Below are 19478 nucleotides of genomic sequence, written 5' to 3' on the forward strand. Positions count from 1 at the left end.
TTTACCGAAACCTCCTGGAAAACCCCGATAAATTAGGTTTTTCAGTTATTTTACTTTTTATACCCTGTAGATATAAAATATATATCAAGGTATACTAAGTTTAGTCCCAAGTTTGTAACCCTTAAAAATATTGATGCTACTAACAATATTTTGCTATAGGTGTTTATAAAATAATTTCATTAGTCCATTTCCGTCTGCCTGTTTGTCTGTCTGTCTGTCGTCTGTCAAATTTTTATAGCGTGCATAGAACGTAAAAAGTGAGATCAAGTTCGTAAATCAGCAACATAGGTCAATTGGGTCTTGGGTACGTAAGACCCATCTTGTAAACCGTTAAAGATAGAACAAATATTAAATTGTAAAAAATGTTCCTTATAAAATAATAAACAACTTTTGTTTGAAACATTTTTTTGTAAAAATCATTGTTTACCCATGAGTTTAGCTTAGAACATAATTATAAATGTATACCTATCTTATATATTTTTCATTGAAGTATGTTTAACCATACACCAGAGAATATGTTTGATATAGTGTCTAATAGTTATATATACTATTAGACACACGGAATATCTTTCAAGTATGGATGGATGTATTTATTAAAATGTTGTTCATGTTGATTTTGATAGGAAGAGTGGGTACTATTTAAGCGAGCTCAGTTTTCCGAACTGTCCTAGAATATTATTGGTTAAACACCAACTAAACTATCACCAATTGTTGGTAGACTAAGCGGAATAAGTGGGTTGATGGATAGTTATGAATCAATAATTCACTGAATGAAAACTTAAACTTTTTCATTTGGAAGAACATTGTGGCGGAATAGATTTGAAGGATGAATTTTGAGGGAGGGGGATGTGGAAGGGGGGCAATTTTGAGGGAGGTAAAACATTTTTTTGTAAGTACATTGTGGCGGAGTAGATTTGGGAGGTGTATTTTAAGGAGGGTTTTCGTGGAGGGGGGGGTAATTTTTGGAAGATCATTGTGGCGGAGTAGATTTGAGGGGGTTTTGGGAGGGGGTAATTTTTGGGGGTCTGGTAAAATTTGTATTTTTTGGAAGACCATTATGACGGAATAGATTTGGGCGCTAATTTTTGAGCGGAGTTTTCGTGGAAGGGGGGCGTAATATTTAGGGGGTAAAAAAATGATGAATATTGATAGATATTGATAGATTCAAGAATGAAAATAATGCAGAAAAAGGGTTCCTAGCATGCTTTTTAATAAAGCTTCGCGTTTTACTTTCCAAGCATGACGTTCACAAACCTTATGTGTACTACTGGTACCGCGCTGAAACATAACAATGAAAATAATGCTTTTCAATAACTTTTGGCGTTATATTATCCGAGCATGATGGTCACAAATTGAAACCGTGCTTTATCAGGTAACTAAATAGCGCGTTTTTGCGCGATAAAAGAATGTTCAATGGTTCGTAAAATGCGCGCTTCGCGTGCTCATAATTAACACTTATCAGCGTTATTTACTATCCACAAATAATGAATGGATCCAAGAATAATGATAAATATTGATAGATCCAACAATGTAAATAAAGTAGAAAAAATGCGCCGAGCGCGCTTTTCAATAACACTTCGCGTTATATTGTTCAATTATGACGGTCACAAATAGAATGTGTTCTTCAGACAAATACCCGCTGCGCCCTTCTTTTTCATCATAAAATAATGCTCCATCGTTCGTAAAATAGCGCGTCCTTGAATAACGTTTCACATTATTTAGTAATGTAGAATAATTAATTCCAATAACGCTTCGCGTTTTGTTTTCCACGCATGACGTTCACAAACCTTCTGTATCTTACACGCGAAACGGTACACCGCGCTTATCAATATCGCTTCGCGTTATATCAGATACCTAAATAGCGCTTTGAAATAACGTTTCGCATTTCTTATTATCCAAAAAAAAGTGGATAGACTCAAGAATAGTGATAAATATTGATAGATGCAACAATAAAAATAATGCAGTAAAGCGCGCCGAGTGCACTTTTCAACAATGCTGCGCGTTAGATTATTCGAGCATGATGGTCAAAAATTGAATGTATTTCTATAGGCAAAAATCTTTTGACATTTAGTCTATGTAACTAATTGTTAATGTCAGTCAATGTGACCACACATCTGTGCTACAAAATGGCCAAAATAGTGTTTATTGAGAAAACTATACTACTCAGTAATAGGGAAACATGCATATAAGACATATGTGACAAGCATGTTAGTATCAAAGACATAAAGAATGAATTGATCGAGCCACTGAGCGTTTCCTAAGCGACTGTAAAAATGGGCAAAAATATGTTGATGGTCCTTTATGTCTATCAGAGGCGGATTAAATGTCGAGAACTTTGTTTAAATACTCCACGCACGCACCTCTTTGTAACCTCCCGCGCCACACGAACCTAGTTTGTCTTACAGATAATTTGCCTCTGGTGTCTAAGCTGCAGGTCTACAGAATAAAGACAGGTATTGGCCCCATAATCTGTTTTCTTCTTTCTATAGAGTGGTTGATCAATTTCATGAAGGAACTGCTTAATCCATAATAATAACAAAACGAGGGGCACCGAAAATGGGGCCCTAGCACCTAGACAAAAGGGTCCTTTGTGCCCTGCTTGAGAATAACCTGTCGCTCGATGGTAAGACGTCTTCGGGTAATTGAGATACAATTTTAAGCAGATGAAGCTATAGGATTCTGTTGAGGCAAGAGGTCACACAGAAAGCAAACAGCTTCCCCATTGAGACCTCTCCCTGTGAATTCAAGGTTTCGGGTTCAAAAATTCTGATTCCCTGCATATTTCTGCAGGTGCAAATGAAATGTATGGAGGTTTCATGGTTCTCCATACAGGCTCTACAAGTCGGATCATCAGAAATGTCCATGTTCAGTCGATAGCCTAGAATTGCCTGGTGGATGGTGGCTGAAAATGAACTATAAATTCTACAAATAGGGCTTTTCATTTTAAAATCACGATTCACATTTGTTTCGTACTAAATGATTTATAACCAATGTGATAAAATGAATAACAAATATATTTTATCTTAGTCCAACTTATTGCTGTCAGTACAAAAAAATAAACTCTGCACTTGCGCTTATGACATGATGAAAAGGCCTATTTTCAGGGACAGGTGCGCTAATGCTTTAGTACATAGCGATCGTTCTCCTTCTTATTATAACCTCCATGGTACTCTAGTCTCAGTGTATAAGGGAACATAACCTAAATTAAGTGATTTGTGGACTTAAGTCAAAGAAGTAACGAAATAACGAAAATTTTAAAAAAATCGTTTGATAATGGAAATAAATAATCATTTGAGTATTAACATAAAGAATAATAAACTTCAAAAACAAATTAAAGATGAAATATTAGATGATCCACTTAAATATAAAATACCATTCGAAAACAACTTTGTTAACGTAAAATATGAAAATGAAACAGTCAATTATGAAAATATTAAACTTGAAAAAGAATTAAATTCAGAGTTAATTATTAAAGATGAAATATTTGATGAAAGTGTTGTAAAATCATTCGGAACATGTGTTGGAGAAAAGTCATATCCATGTGACATTTGTAAAAAATCATTTAAAAATAAGAATCATTTAATTAATCATTCACGGATACACACTGGAGAAAAACCATTTTCTTGTGATTATTGTGAAAAATCATTTCGAATCAAACATCATTTAGTTGGACATACGAGGATCCATACTAAAGATAAAACATTTTCATGTGAAGTTTGTGATAAGATACTCACTGATCGAGTCACTTTAGTTTTACATAAACGAATTCACACGGGTGAAAAACCATTTTCATGTGATATTTGTGAAAAATTATTTAGAATTAAAAATGATTTAATTCGACATAAACGAACACACAGTGGAGAAAAACCATTTTCATGCGATATTTGTGATAAGAAATTTAGTGAGCAAGGTAGTTTAGGTAAACATAAACTGACTCACTCGGGAGAAAAACCATTTTTGTGTGATATTTGTGAAAAATCGTTTAGAGTGAAAAACAATTTAACTAGACACAAACGAATACACACAAAAGAAAATCCGTTTCCATGTGATATTTGTGGGAAGACATTTGCTCGACAAAGCCTTTTAGTTCAACATAAGCGGATTCATACCGAAGAAAATTCATTTACAAGTGATATTTTAGAAGAAAGTACAACAATCCAGAATAATCCACCAGAAAATAGTACTAAAAATTTGAAAATTGATAAAAAACAATTAGATGAAAATGTTTTAGAATCACCAGGAATAGATGTTGAAGAAAAACCATTTTCATGTGATGTTTGTAATAAAACATTTGCTCTTAAAGGTAATTTAGTTAGACATCAACGAATTCACACGGGAGAAAAACCATTTTCATGTAAAATTTGTAAACGATCATTTACAAACAAACATCATTTAGATAAACATGTCCGTGGTCATACCGGAGAAAAACCATTTTCATGTAACGTTTGTGATACAAAATTCACTAGTCGAGCCAGTTTAATTGATCATAAACGAATTCATACGGGTGAAAAACCATTTTCCTGTGAAATTTGTGAAAAATCATTTAGAATTAAACATATTTTAATTCGACATAAACGTATACATTCTGAAGAAAAACCATTTTCATGTTACTTTTGTGATAAAATATTTTCTGACCAAATCAGTTTAGTTAAACATAAAGCGATTCATTCTGGGGAAAAATTATTTTCGTGTGATGTTTGTGAAAAATCATTTGTAGCGAAAAATGATTTATCTCGACATAAACGCATACATTCTGGAGAAAAATTATTCTCCTGTGATATTTGTAATAAAACATTTTATAAGAAAGATCGTTTAGATCAGCATAAACGTATTCATCAAGTTAAAATTGTTCACGATCCACTTAAAAATGAAATTCCAGAAAACAGTCATGTGAAATATGAAAAAATTGACGAACCAGAGGAATATTTGTCTACAGTCGATGAAAATATGATGTTTGAAACAGAATTAAATTCCGAATTAATTATTTAAAATGAAATATTTGATGAAAATGTTTTAGATTCGAAAATTTAGAATAATTAATTCATTGAAAATTACATTTCACTGCAAAGGTCAGAAGCACCTTGGTGGAAAAAATACTTGAAAAAAGAATAAGTCTTAATAAATCTTAAAAACTCTTAGGTTAGGTTAGGTTAGAGTGGCTGTCCTGGGCTGGGACACACTTTGATCATAGGGTTCGTTGTAATACCGAAAAAAGTTGGCCCATCCCCGGCCACTACTCTATGAACCATTTGGAGCTCTTTAAGAACAGCAGGAGTGCTTTGACGTCGACGGACTTTAGGTCGGAGAGGTCGTCAAAGAGAGGCTGGCTCAAGTCCATCTTCTCATGGCAAGAGCTGGACAGTGACAAAAATGAGACATTGACTCCTCCTTCTGACTACTGTGACAGCTCCTGCAGTAGTCGTGATACACTCCAGACCCAAACTCTTAGAATCTTTGATAAAATCTTAGGAACTCCGAATAACTCTGAATTTCTAAATGTTTTTGGACTGTCTAATTCAGAGTTATTCAGACTTATTCAGTCTGAATTAGACACTCAAAAAACGTTTAGAAATTCAGAGTTATTCAGAGTTTCTAAGACTTATTAAGAGTTTTTAAGACTTATTTTTTCTTCAAATATATTTCCACCAGGGCAGTGTTATCTTTTTTTATGAAAGCCTAATGTGTTCAGGGCCGTAAAATTACCGTTTTCTTAAAAAAATTTTTGTACAAAAAATAAAAATGTTTAGTATTTTAAATTTAAGGTAGTATGGGTGAAATATAAAAATAAACTTAGAACAGTTAGCCTTTTATTATATTAAAGATAAGCATCTAAATAATGTTTTATTCAAGTTTGAGGATGCCTTATTGACTTTTTTTAATGAAATATTGAAAATTAAAAATCTTCGTTTTTACATTGACTCAATGGGATCCCGTGCGTTATTCTTTATACAACACCAAAATTCTCATAATTCCAAAAAACTGTGTTCACATAATAATGCACCAAAAAAACAGCTTAAAGTTTAAAGAATTTATATATATAAAAAAATACATGTTATCGATCATTATCAAAAAATTTTAACGATTAATCATAATTCACATTGTAATTTCCGTATGTTTCATTATGAGTATGATAACTTTAAAAATCATAAACGGATGTTGTTGACATCGGTTGACAAGTTTAATTAATGTGTCACAAAAAATTGTTTTTATAAAATACAACTTTAAATCGTTGTAACGTTACCAAATCTATTATTTTCATTTTGATACAGAAGATTTCTAGAGTATAATATGTCGATAATATAGGAATTATAACTACAATAACTAATCAAATGAATGTTCAAAATATTTTTTTTTTTTTTAATAGAATTTTATGTATTATTAATTGTTATAAAATCAGTTTAATTATTATGATAAATTATATTAATGTGTGTATTAAATTTTGTACGCTATTTAAAATTAAAAAAAAAAAGATGGTCTGTTGACGACCCATGCTACCTTAAATAAATTTATAGATAGTAGAAAAATTGGAAATAAATACTTATTTTTGGATTAAAAGTTTGATTTTTTTATATAAGTTGTCCTAATTATTTAGCTTTCGATATTTCTATTAAGGCAGGTATCGAAAAATTGTATTCTTATTTTTCGTCTACATTCATAAAGTTTATCATCAAAGTTGAAAATAAGGTACAAATAATTTCAGCCACAACTTTCTTTGGCGCTCTTACTACCTTAAATAAATTTATAGATAGTATATTTTATAGAATAAATAATAATATAATTAATAGAATATAATTTATAGAATAATTGGAAATAAAAAATTAATTGCTTTATGTTTGTTTGTTTTTGTAACAATAAATTTCAAGGATATAGTAGGACAGCTGGTGAACAATTTGGAGTACATTCTTGAGCAATTGTCCTTGAGTATACAAATTCTAAATACTTCTAGATATGCTAGAAAGATGCGGTGTTTTGCATTCGACGCGAAATTGTTTGAAACTTCAAAAAAAAAGTTCAATTTATTCATTGCAACTCCAAAAATAACTTTTTTCCGTTCTACGCATGCTAGGAAGGAGTTTTCACCAGTCGACCTCTAATGTTAAAGTAACAGAATACTTTGAAAAATTTATCCAAAAATTACTTTTTTTCCGTTCTATACATACTAGAAGGATGGGATTTTCACCAATCGACTCGGAATAATAGTGTTATAGAATTAGCAAAAAAAAAGTCGGTAATTTTTTGCAGAATTCTGTGTTCAGAGAAAAAATTGCTTTAAGTAGATAGTTATGATAGAAATTGAAAAAATCTAAAATCGACGATAATCGCAAATGGTCCAAAAAAATGGCCAAAATCCGGAGTTTCGCGTCGGACATCGTCGGATTGAATTAAAAAAAGCTTCTCACTTTTTGAGTCCGGAGCACGATATAAAAAAAATTCAGCTCGATATCTCTTTTCGTTTTTGAGTTATCGTGTTAACGGACAGGCAAACGGAAATGGGCTAATTAGGTTAATTTTATGAATACCTATATCAAAATTTTGTTTGTAGCATCAATATTTCTAAGCGTTACAAACTTGAGATTAAACTTAATATACTCTGATGTATTTCATAAATAGGGTACAAAAACTAAATAAAATCATTTCTCACAACAAGTTTTTTGGAAAAGGGCACCTATGCGATGAAAGGAAGGAAAAAAGAATAGAAAAAGATATTTTTAGGTAAGGCTCCCACACGAAATCACAAAAAAGTACACGGTTCTCACCAGTATAAATCCGGTTTCCTGCGTCTGTGGCCACCCAAAATTTAACTCTAGATCCACGCCTGTTTTCAGGTTAATTAATGGTAAAATAGTCTTATTTAAAAAAAAAATAAAAATTTTTGGCGACACCCTTGCTACCTTCACTGTTATATAAATTTATTCTCCTCTCTTTTCCCTAAAAATAAGGTTAAAAGAAACGAAATTTTTGGAAGATAATAGTGAGAATTTGTTTTATTTGAGTGGAAACTAGTTACATTGTAATAAATTTGAAAAAAATAACATTTGCCAAACAATTCAAAAAAATAACATGGAAATTTTTATGCGCCTAATTGCTTGTACAAAATTGGAACGTAATCATCATATTCAGCTTGATAAAAGTTGCCAGCAATTGGTTGACCACATTTGTATTTTGCAGCAAACTTCTTGATCGAAAAACCTCCACGATTATCAGCAGACCTGAAAAAATTTTTTAATTGAAAATGGTATTCTTGCGGGACAATTTTTATAATCTATAATTAATTGTAGAGAACTTTACTTTGTGGAATTCCATAATTAGGATTTTGAAGAAATAAAACTTCTAATTTTCTTTGCTTAGTCCACTATATTTTTTAATATTTTATTAATTTAAAATATGTTGACATGTTTCATCTAACATAGACATTTCCACAGTTTTGAAAATGTCTATGTTAGATGAAACCATAGACATATAAGAATAGACCACGCTAGTAACGGACGATCGTGTAAGTGGAATTCCAGTACAAACTCGGTAAAAAGAGAACGATGCCCCGACGTACATTTTGTTCTTTTTTTGGGCGTGACTTACTGGCGCACTTGTCCAAGACTGTTAATGCGCAAAGGCAATTAAAAAGAAACAAAACGTACGTCAGAGCATCGTTCTCTTATTATCGAGCCTGGGCAGATCACGCTCACTTCTTCAGTCCATTGTTTTCCAGCAGGGAAGCGTGCGAAGCTCCTGCTTCCATATGACAATTTTTCCAATGAACGTACAGATAACCTATAAGTTTTAGGTACGAGAGATCCGATTGTAGTCATCATCATTGTGTGCCTTGCCTGTTTAAGGATGTACGAGCACCAAGGCAATTGTAAATAAAAAGCTTGGTTTTTTTTATGAAGTTGAGGTCAAAAAGCAACTGAATGTGGTTGCAATCCCATTAAAACCACCCCCCAGAAGTAACAGTGATGACAAAATTTAAATTCAAAACTTTCCCTAGAAATCGTCTTTCGGGAGTTTTTAGGCTCACTGATCATGAATTTGAGGTCAAAAAGCAACTGACGATGGTTGCAACTCCATTAAAACTACCCCTAGAACTGGCAAGGGTATTTTTCGACTAATTTACTGTTTTATGAAGTGTTTTCGTTCGTTGATAACGTAGATATCAGTTAAGTGCATAGATATCTGAAACTCAAAAACTAGAGCTGATCGAAAGATTTTAATTATTTATTTGAGCTTAGCATGCCATGTGTAGTCAACAACAGTAAAAATTTTCCGGCAACAAATACACTGTAAACTAGTATTATTATTATTACTAGGAGTGCCAGATTAGACAGGCTTCGGATAACCGCTGGTCTACTAGATTTATTTACTCACGTGTTTGTTAAATGTGGAACGCCTTCAAACGCTAATTTGCCAGGTTGTTCATAAACAAGGAACACATAACGATGTAAACCAGTGTCTGGTGGTGGGCCAGATCCAACGTAGGCAGAAAGAACCTCACCATTTGCAACATCATTACCAGAAATATTTCCTACAAGCCAATGATGCCATTCACGGAATTCAGGATTTTTACGGCTTGGTGCATCAGGATCTAAAAACAAAACAAGTGAATATCATTAACTAATTGAGTTAATTGTTTAAATATTCGGTATATTCTTGGATATCTATGTTAAATTGTATATGCCTCGGCATCAAGATTATTATACAAAATACGAGCATATACTATTTTGCGCTGAAATTTGGCATACCTATAGGGTTTACAAATGTTTCAGACAAATTTTATCCAAAAACGAACATTTTTTGTCTATTTAAAAACTTTTGCCTTATCTGTTACTATTTTTGTGAATCCAATGACCCATTATGCGATTTAATAGAGGTACCTCTGATATAAGATGGAATTTCGTTGCATTATAATTATAATTATAAAAAAAGAAAAAAAAATTAAAAAGTAAAAAACAAGTTTTATCAGTTGACATATGTTTGAAACTCCAAAAATAAGTTTTATCGATGCTTTAAGCAAAAAATGTTGGATGTGTAGGTGCACATCTTACGCAGACATTAAACTTGACTCAGGTTTTCAAGCTCACTCTACTCCATAACTGATAATCGATAGACGAACACTTTAAATTAGAAAGTTTTTATTGATTAAAAAGTAAAATTTTTTATTCGAAACATTTTTTCGCAAATCGTACAGTTTAGTCAAAAACAGACTCTTCGAAAACAATTTTCAAATAAATCCAATAAAAATGATTTTTCTATAAAGACCATTTTTGTTCAGATTGAACAAGCACACAAAAAACTAGATTTGTACTATCAGTTATTGTCTAAACCAGGGCTTCTTAAACTTTTGTAATTCACGACCCCATTTATGATTGCGAGTTTCTTGACGACCCCATACAAATATAAAAGGAAAATAAATTAATATTTTTTGATGATTTATTTATTAGGTAACAATATACATATACATATGAAAATATATAAGTTTAGAATTCGTTTTGAAACATACAAAAATCTAAAATTAAAAATTGCACAAAAAATTCTAAAATTGTATTTATTATAGTTTCAAAAATAAAAGTGGATTCTGACCGTCTTAATTTTCTCGAATATATTCAAGTAGTTGCGTGGTAAGTATTAAATTAAAGTATAAGTTAAAAATTTAATGAGATGGATGTGCCTGTTTTTTATTGCATAACAAATCAAATCTTGGTGGAATGTTTGAAACTGCTGGACGTAAGACCTCTTCAACATTTTTTATCGTTGAACGATATTGGGATTTAATATGTGTTAAAGCTGTTTCTTCGGCAATAATACCTAGAAATTTTATTGATAATTATTTCTCGGGATTATTTCGGCTTTTAGAGATTGACAAAAATAAATTTATATTTTTTATTAATTCCAATAAAATTTCATAATTCATAGTAAATGTTATTCAAGTTATTATAATACTCTTAATAGAAATGCAGGTACAAACAATCTTTCCGAACTAGAAGATTTTATGATATATTTATCTACGATAATTGTTATTTTATCTTTATGACAATAATTTTACAAGTTAAAAAACATTTTCTGTTAAATTGTATTTTTACCTCTCGCGACCCCAAAATTTTGCTACGCGACCCCAAATGGGGTCGCGACCCATAGTTTAAGAAGCCCTGGTCTAAACTATTCGGTTTAAAAAGAACATGTCTCAAACAAAAAATGCTTACGTATTTATAAGGAACAATTTTCTAATTTAAACCGTTAATCTAATGTTTATCGTTCATCTATTAATTTTATTTGAACCTGAAAACTTAGATCGAACTTGATACCGATATACAGACCCGTGCGCAGAAATGACCCAAGTGAGAGGTTCAAACTTTTGTTCGTCATGTTAGGTCATAAAGTAAATAAAAACAAGCAATTCTTTTTTCGAGTAAAAGAACATTTAGGTCAAAATGTAGTATTCAGTCACTGTTATTCAATAAGTTAATTCTATAAGATACAGGAAAAAACTTTTCCAAAATCGATCTCTAAATCGCAATGTATATTGAGCGAGGACTAAACCGTTTTTAGCCGATCTTCAGACCTTGTCGATTTAAGATATGTTTTGAGACGACGCAAAGTTGAAAAGGAGCGTTCATTCTTCGTTGTTGTCACAGGCAGGCTAAACTATCAGAATGCAAAGCATTTGATAGATATTCGGAAACGCATCCTTATTGCAAATATTGACTGCTTTGAGGCACCCCGTCCGGCAATGCGTTTTTTCGAAAAAAGTTGAACTTCGTCGATCCAGATGTCACGTGCCATTATCGTGCAAAATTGAATATTCTAGTTCAAAAAGTCGAGTAAGAGTTTTCATCAAAATTCACTTGATTAAGAAACAGATAAGCTAAATTTGATAAAATATTGCGATATTTAAGAATTCAATCTATAATCTTCAACTGAATCAGTCTGTATATTCGATCCTTGAGTCTGTTATGACGCGAACCTTGGATTCCGCAATTTTATGTCATATTTATAGCAGATATCGCTCATGGTTTTAAAAATTTTCCTGAACCCTTCTCCAACGTTTCCTTTTCTTTCAATCAAAATATGTTTCGCAGCATCAGCCAGTTCGATAGCCTTGCCAACATCCAGATTTTCTATTTGAAATACTCGACTCAAAGGCAAAGTCAAAGAATGTGCCGAGCTCAAAATATGCATGGAGGTCTGATTCGTAAGTGGAAATCTGTCTCATGAATGAGTGCATTTACCAGACTATATTGTTAGTTAAAAATATATGTGGTCAGATTCTCAATGGGAGGGGTTTTGATCATTAAGACCCCTCCTTTGCGCACGGGTTTGCCGGTATAAGATGTGTGCCATTGAAACTAACATTTTTCGTTTGAAGCAATTTCCTCGATTAAATTTATTTATCAACTTTCAAGCATATGTCAACTTAAAAAAAGACACCTTGTATATAAAAGAAGGTATGTTTTTTTACTTTTTTGTCAGAGCAATTGTGTTTTTTATTTATTTTTAATGATTCATCTTTATTTTAAGCAAGACAGATCGAGATGCAGTTTCTTGCATCCGATCCATTGAAGTCAATTATAAAATTTGTGACCAATTTTGATTCTATACAATCTATGAACATCGCCAGAATGCATTTTCATAAGTACATCTTATGACGTTAATAAAAATAGAAATTATTACTTGGTAATTAAAATTAAAGAAATAGGCAATAAATTTTATTTCTACTAGGTTTTTGGGGTCGCTGATTTCGAATATGATGTTCAAAAATTTCCTCAATGCACCTGGTGACCAGGACCACCCGATTGTATACTTCATCCTCAGGATTATTTCAAAATTGTTGTAAAATGCATCCGAAATAATTACTCGGGAGTTTTCGAGGTCGTTCATCACGAATATGATGCCGAAAGTACATTTCAGTGTACATGAAATCACCAACTACTCAAGTAACCATTTTGTATGTATTTCATACCTTGAGATGAATGTATATAAAATTCCTCTGAGACCGGCCCCAGGTACGCCGAAGCGCATTTTAGAATTTATATCCGTGATCAGCGACCTCGAAATCCCCAAGTACCGTTTTTGGATTACGCACTGTGAAAGACAATTCGACACTTTCGAACTTGCTTAAATAGTAGATTCATCTCAAATTGTCATTCAATCAAAAGGCTCGTAAGAAATTGCATAAAAGCGCATTCTACAAATTAATGAAGCTTTGGAATGCAATAAAATGTTTAAAAAAAGTTTAAGTTACGAATTTGCTTTGGTAGTGCGTAATTGGGTGAAAAAATATGAAACCTAAAAGTGCATTCTGAACTATCATAAGTTTTGGGTCATTTAAAGAAAATAATAAGTTTTTAATAAAATTTTTAAAAGTATTTAAATTCGCATGCAATTTTCTCGAATTTTCGCTTTCATTGTAAACTAAAATAAATTTGTTTAAATAATTGACGTAACCGTCTAACTGAAGAATTGTTTCCTCGTCAGTAGATTCTTATGGGAGCCGTTGGAAAATGTTTTTCTGAGTGTACTCAAAAATTTCATATACGTGAGTGCTTGTGCTTTTTCGATTTACGCCCATGCGGCGGGGCAGAAGTTCCCTACTCCCGGACACCATGTTGTCTTTATTAAACAATTAAAAAAAACTATTGGATTTTATATTTTGAGCAATTCTAAGCATCTTTTGACCCTTTACATTTTTTATTTAACCTCAACGTTTTCGAGATATAAGCATTTGAAAAAAAAATTACGGATTTTTTCCGAAAACTCGTTGACGAAAATAAAAATTATTTCGTGGTTCTGGTCAAAACTTTCATTTGATAGTCATTAGATATTATATATTGGACTATTCTAAGCATTTTTGTACTTTTGACAATTTTCACAAAACCTCATCCTTTTTTATATATAAGCGTTTGAAAGAAAAAAAAAAATTATGTAATTTTGCCAAAAATTCGATATTGACAAAAAATGAAGATTATTTTGTGATTCTAGTTAAAAATTGGATTTGAAAACTATATGACATTTTATTTTGCAGTATTCTAAACAATTTTTGACTCTTATAGATAAAAATGGATGAGATTTAGTGAAAATTGTCAAGAGTACAAAAATGCTTAGAATAATCCAATATCTAATGACTTGCAAATTAAATTTTCGGCTGAAACCACGAAATAATCTTTATTTTCGCCAACAACGAGCTTTCGGAAAAAATCCGAATTTTTTTTTTTCAAAAGCTTATATCTTGAAAACGGTGAGGTTAAGTAAAAAATGTAAAGAATCAAAAATGCTTAGAATTGTCCAAAATATAAAATCCAATAGTTTTTTTAAATGTTTAATAAAGACAACATGGTATCCGGGAGTAGGGAACTTCTGCCCGCCACATGAGCGTTAATTGAAACAGCACAAGCACTCACGTATATGACATTTTTGAGTGCAGTCAGACAAACATTTGCCACCATTTCAAAATTATAAAAAAACGTACCAGTCATGCAAAGCAAATATAAGGCACCGTCTTTAGCAGCCCATTTTACAGTTGGTTCATCTTTGACTTGAGTAGGAGTCAAAACATTGCCATTGTTAACAGTAACTCCACTTGGATATGAAACCTATATTCAATAAATAAAAATTGTTTAAATTTAAACTTAAAATAAATTTATGACTCAATAAAATAATTGTGATTTTTGACATTTTCTTATTGCAAAAAATCCAAAAAGAAAATGTATATCAATAAAAATAAAAATTTTTAATTACATGAGCGTCGTCAAAAATTATTCAATTCCCTCACTTGCTTTAAGAAAATAAAATTTACATTTAAACTTTTATTTTCATCTATCAAAATGCATTTTCAGATAAATTAATGGTAAAATGGGTCTAATTTTAAAACACTGCTATCTTTGCGTTTTTTATACACTGTATATTTGAAATATATATCAAGGTATACTAAGTTTAGTCCCAAGTTTATAACGCTTAAAAATATTAACGCTACGAAATAAATTTTGGTATAGGTGGTATAAAATCACTATTTCTGGTTGCCTGTCTGCCCGTCCGTGAATACGATTACTCAAAAACGAGAAGGGAAGTGGTGTAAGAGAGCGTTGAAAGACCTTTTAGGAACACCCTGTATAAGTAAAATTAATTAATTTTATTTAAATATTTATATTAGTCGTAATACAATGTGTATTTTAACTATAATAAATATCATTTAATTTCTCGAACAGCAAAAAGAATATCAGAAAAATTTTAAAAGTATTTTTATGAGAAACAATAGATCTTTTTCATGAAAAACAGAAATGCTTTTTGTTAATTTTTTATGAAAATATAGGTCGAGTAGAGCCTGTAACTCGAAAATTACGCGTTTTTATACCATGTATATACGAAATATACATAGTATATTAAGTTTAGTCCCAAGTTAGTAACGCTTATAAATAATGATGCTAGGAAAAAAATTTTGTCATAGGTGTTCATAAAATCACCTAATTAGTCCATTTCCGGTTGTCCGTCCGTCTGTGAACACGATAACTCAAAAACAAAAAAAGAAATCGAGCTAAAATTTTTACAGCGTACTCAGGACGTAAAAAGTGAGGTCAAGTTCGTAAATGAGCATCATAGGTCAATTGCGTCTTGGGTCCGTAAGACCCATCTTGTAAACCGTTAGAGATAGAACAAAAGTTTAAATGTAAAAAATGTTCCTTATCAAAAATTAAACAATTTTTGTTTGAAACATTTTCTCGTAAACATCATTTATCAAGACATTTACTTTCATTTAAAAAAAAAAGAAAAAAAAATGTGAAAAAGGTCTATTACATATAGTTAGAGAGCTGTTCATATGATGGTCATGGTTACTGTCTGCTGAACCTTAAATCTGATAGTAGGTAATGCCCTAAGTCGCCCTGTAAGGTTCCGCGAATTTCTACGTGGAATATTCCCCCTCAGGTGGGGATTTGAAAAACTGTCACTAATTGATGGTTCTGGAAACTATCTGCTTGTTTGAGAATTCATTAGATGTGATTCTTTAATATAACAAAAAAATCAAATTTTGTTATAATTTGAAGTAGATGACTTGCGCGAACAGAATATTATCGAAGTTTTTTACGATTTTCTCAGATTTTTTGAGGATCAGGGAATGAACGCAACCGTAGATTTAACCAAAAAGCCAAAAAAACGGTAGACCTATGCTAACACGGTCCCATTAAAGGCATGACCTACCCATGGATCAGTGAATGAATGCAATTACAAGGAAAAACTATTAATTTTTCACCAGCTCCGACAACAGATTCGTAATTTACGTAAAAAATGCTGTTATTTGGTTTTTACCAGACGTTCTAGCAGCTAATTTAAGAAAATTCGCTAAAGATAGCGTTAACGTTAGATAAACGATAATAATGATAACAAAACGTAAGAGGGATACTGCAAGTGAGTACCTAAATCAAAGGAAGTGGGGTCCAACTTGGAAACAATCTTTCATCCCAAGGCAGGACGTCTTCGGATAAGAGACGCCTATGTAATGAAGGTGATAGTTCAATCGACAGTGTCCTGTCAAGAGTCAGCCTTCTCAACTGTGCTCTAGTAGGTACATGATAGTGTGCAAATATCATTAAAATCCAGAAAACAAAAAAATTTTCTTTAATTTTAGGGCAGATTCAATATATATTTTGATACTTCTTAAATTTCAATAAAGGTAAAATTGCGAAATTTACCGAATTTTAACTGTTTGTATGACACTACAGAATCCTACAATTTTGCACGTCCAACGTACCTTATAAGATGTTCAAAAATTGTTCAAGAATTTCGACAAACTCGTAAATAATTTTGCGAATTCAATTATGAAATTCAACTTTAAATAATGACAAAAGTCCTTTTGTATGGGAAAAGATTTCAAAACCTAAAATACAATTCAAATGGTAACTTTTGAAATTATGTCTACGATTTTTTTCTTGCCTAAACACAACTCATCTACTTTTTGCTTCAAAGTTCAAAGTCATATCTATTTGAACAGATAATAATAAATTAATTTGTGAAAAATCTAACCTCAAAACTTAAAAGCCGGATACATAAATTTACCACAAAAAGAAACTATACCTTGAACTTAACTAACACCCGGTAAAGGTTTAAGGTTATACAAAATAAAAATATTTAAAAACAAATAAATAAATACCTCAATATTAGCTGCTGGAGCCGCATCAATTACATCGGGTACAACTCCGTGTTCTTCCATTTTCTTCGAGACTGCACCTGCAAATTGTCTTGATACAATGTTCGAGAATGTTGGAATCAATTTACGATTCAATACAATTTGTTTTAGAAACACCATTTTATTATGACGACGGTATAGTTACCAATTTGAAAACAATTTTTTTGATTAGCAACACTCAAGAAGCATTACCAACTGATTACAAAGTGAATGAATTCGTTGATAATCGGGTTTGGGGTCTTAAATAATTAATTAGATAACTGAGTCCATAGATCAAAACTACTTACCTAATGTAAATAAAACTGAATAAAATTTATTCACAGTTTTGACCTAGTCCAACAACCACTTTGAATGTTAACTTTTTCGGAATTCTGATTTATGTGGATCGTCGTTCCGTTGTTCGTTGATATGCAATGTTTGAATGTTTTATGTCACGTGACATTTGCATTGAATAACATACGTTCATTACGGAAGCCTGAATGGTTCATGATCAGTTTATGAAAAAGTGGCTCTACACTAGCTTATTTTTTAAATGTGTAATACCCACAAGCATAAAACCAAGTTTCAAAAATTGCACTTGTGACTTGTGGTTATGGATACAAACCTTGAAAATGTCTAAAATAATAACTATTCTTTAGTTAGCCACTACCGAAACTGTCTCGAATTATTAATTACTGTATGTCCGGATTTAATGATAATATAATAATGTTTATAATTTGTATTATGTAGTTAGTTAAAAATTATTATTAGTATTATTTAAAAAATATAATTCTTTAATTAACCTTTCCCTAAGAAGATTAAAAAATGATTCGCTAGATGGCAGAACTAGGGAGATAGAAATATTTTGATTTCCTGCCATCTAGCGAATCATTTTTTAATCTTCTTAGGGAAAGGTTAATTAAAGCATTATATTTTTTAAATAATACTAATAAAAATTTTTTAACTAACTACATAATACAAATTATAAGCATTATCATATTATCATTAAATCCGGGTATACAATTATTAATAATTAAAGACAGTTTCGGCAATTCTTTGGTTTCGGTAATGGCTAATTAAAGAATAGTTATCACCGACTGACATTTTCAAAAAGGTTTGTTTCTATAACCACAAGTCACAAGTGCACTTTTTGAAAGTTGATTTTATACTTGTGGGTAGTACACATTTAAAAAATAAGCTAGTGTAGAGCCACTTTTTCATAAATTGATCATGAACCATTCAGGCTTCCGTAGTTCATAGATACTATAACCAATAGAGCTCTTGGATGAATTGGTAAATTCCATAGAGGTAATATAAGATAGAAGAGTAAAAGCATAGAAAACGTTCTTTGCCTGGCAACGTGCGAATAATTTGAATTATTGTATAAACACGTGCATACTAAAATCTGCCAACTCAATTTTCTACATATGATTTTCATTCAAATCTGTAGCAATTAATTAGAATAACGTTTTTTGAAAGTTTATGTTCTTCCAAACAAGAAATAGACCTATTTCACATTTTTTTTTCTTTTTTTTAAATGAAAGTAAATGTCTTGATAAATGGGCTAATTCTTTCCCCCGATTTTTTTGGAACCATATGACCGAGAAAACAGACAATGAAAATTATTAAAATTCAAATTGGCGAAAACGATCCGGAAACACACGATGTTACACGAAGGTAGGTTTGACGTCATTCAAATTTGATAAGAATGATATATTTAAACGACTGTTGACACTGTTTTACTGTCATTGCTTGTCAGATTAACATCACAGATCACGCTGTGCGGTGGAGCCAAAAAAAATCGTTTGAAATTATTTCAAATATTGTGGCTTTTTAACAATTTTTTTTCATAGTGTTTTTATTGTTAAAAATGCGTAATTTTCGAGTTACAGGCTCTACTCAACCCATATTTTCATAAAAAATTATCAAAAAGCATTTCTGTTTTTCATGAAAAAGGTCTATTTTCAAAATATTAATATACCTAATCTAAAATATCACAAAGCTAAAATAAATTGACACATCATTGACAACACATGTTTGTGTATGCTATCGAATATTATAAATCATGGAGGTTATAAAGAAGGAGAACGATTGCAATAGAAAATATTATCCCCAAAATATGGACAAAATAAGTGAGGCGCTGGGGTCGCTAAGTTGTCTCATTAAATGCGGACTGTTGTGCGCTAATATACTACTTACCGACGACAGCGCGGCTGGTGGCTAAAAAATAAACTATAAATTCTACAAATTTTTCAGGGACAGGTGCGCTAATGCTTTAGTACATAGCGATCGTTCTCCTTCTTTATAGCCTCCATGTTATAAATAGAGAACG

The 19478-nt window shown here is 31.5% G+C and overlaps 2 protein-coding genes across 3 annotated transcripts; one reads left to right on the forward strand and one right to left on the reverse strand.

The window, feature by feature from the left end:
* Positions 1–2126: 2126 nt before the first annotated feature.
* LOC123302971 (zinc finger protein 271-like) lies at positions 2127–4989 on the forward strand. Its single transcript, XM_044886065.1, has 4 exons — positions 2127–2166; positions 3476–4180; positions 4232–4354; positions 4718–4989. The coding sequence occupies exons 1-4, from the start codon at positions 2127–2129 to the stop codon at positions 4987–4989; spliced, it is 1140 nt and encodes a 379-aa protein (XP_044742000.1).
* A 2996-nt stretch (positions 4990–7985) lies between these two features.
* Positions 7986–17597, reverse strand: LOC123302394 (phosphatidylethanolamine-binding protein homolog F40A3.3). Of its 2 annotated transcripts, XM_044885318.1 has the most exons (5): positions 17455–17597; positions 17132–17208; positions 14459–14582; positions 9364–9580; positions 7987–8210 (listed from the first exon to the last, which is right to left on the reverse strand). In XM_044885318.1, the coding sequence occupies exons 2-5, from the start codon at positions 17189–17191 to the stop codon at positions 8072–8074; spliced, it is 540 nt and encodes a 179-aa protein (XP_044741253.1). In that variant the 5' UTR covers positions 17192–17208; positions 17455–17597; the 3' UTR covers positions 7987–8071. The 2 variants fall into 2 exon arrangements, with proteins under 2 accessions (XP_044741252.1, XP_044741253.1); XM_044885317.1 differs by lacking the exon at positions 17455–17597 and having other exon boundaries at positions 7986–8210; positions 17132–17372.
* Positions 17598–19478: the final 1881 nt, after the last annotated feature.

The sequence above is a fragment of the Chrysoperla carnea genome, chromosome X (assembly GCF_905475395.1).
Source record: "Chrysoperla carnea chromosome X, inChrCarn1.1, whole genome shotgun sequence".
NCBI classification, from domain to species: Eukaryota; Metazoa; Arthropoda; class Insecta; order Neuroptera; family Chrysopidae; genus Chrysoperla; species Chrysoperla carnea.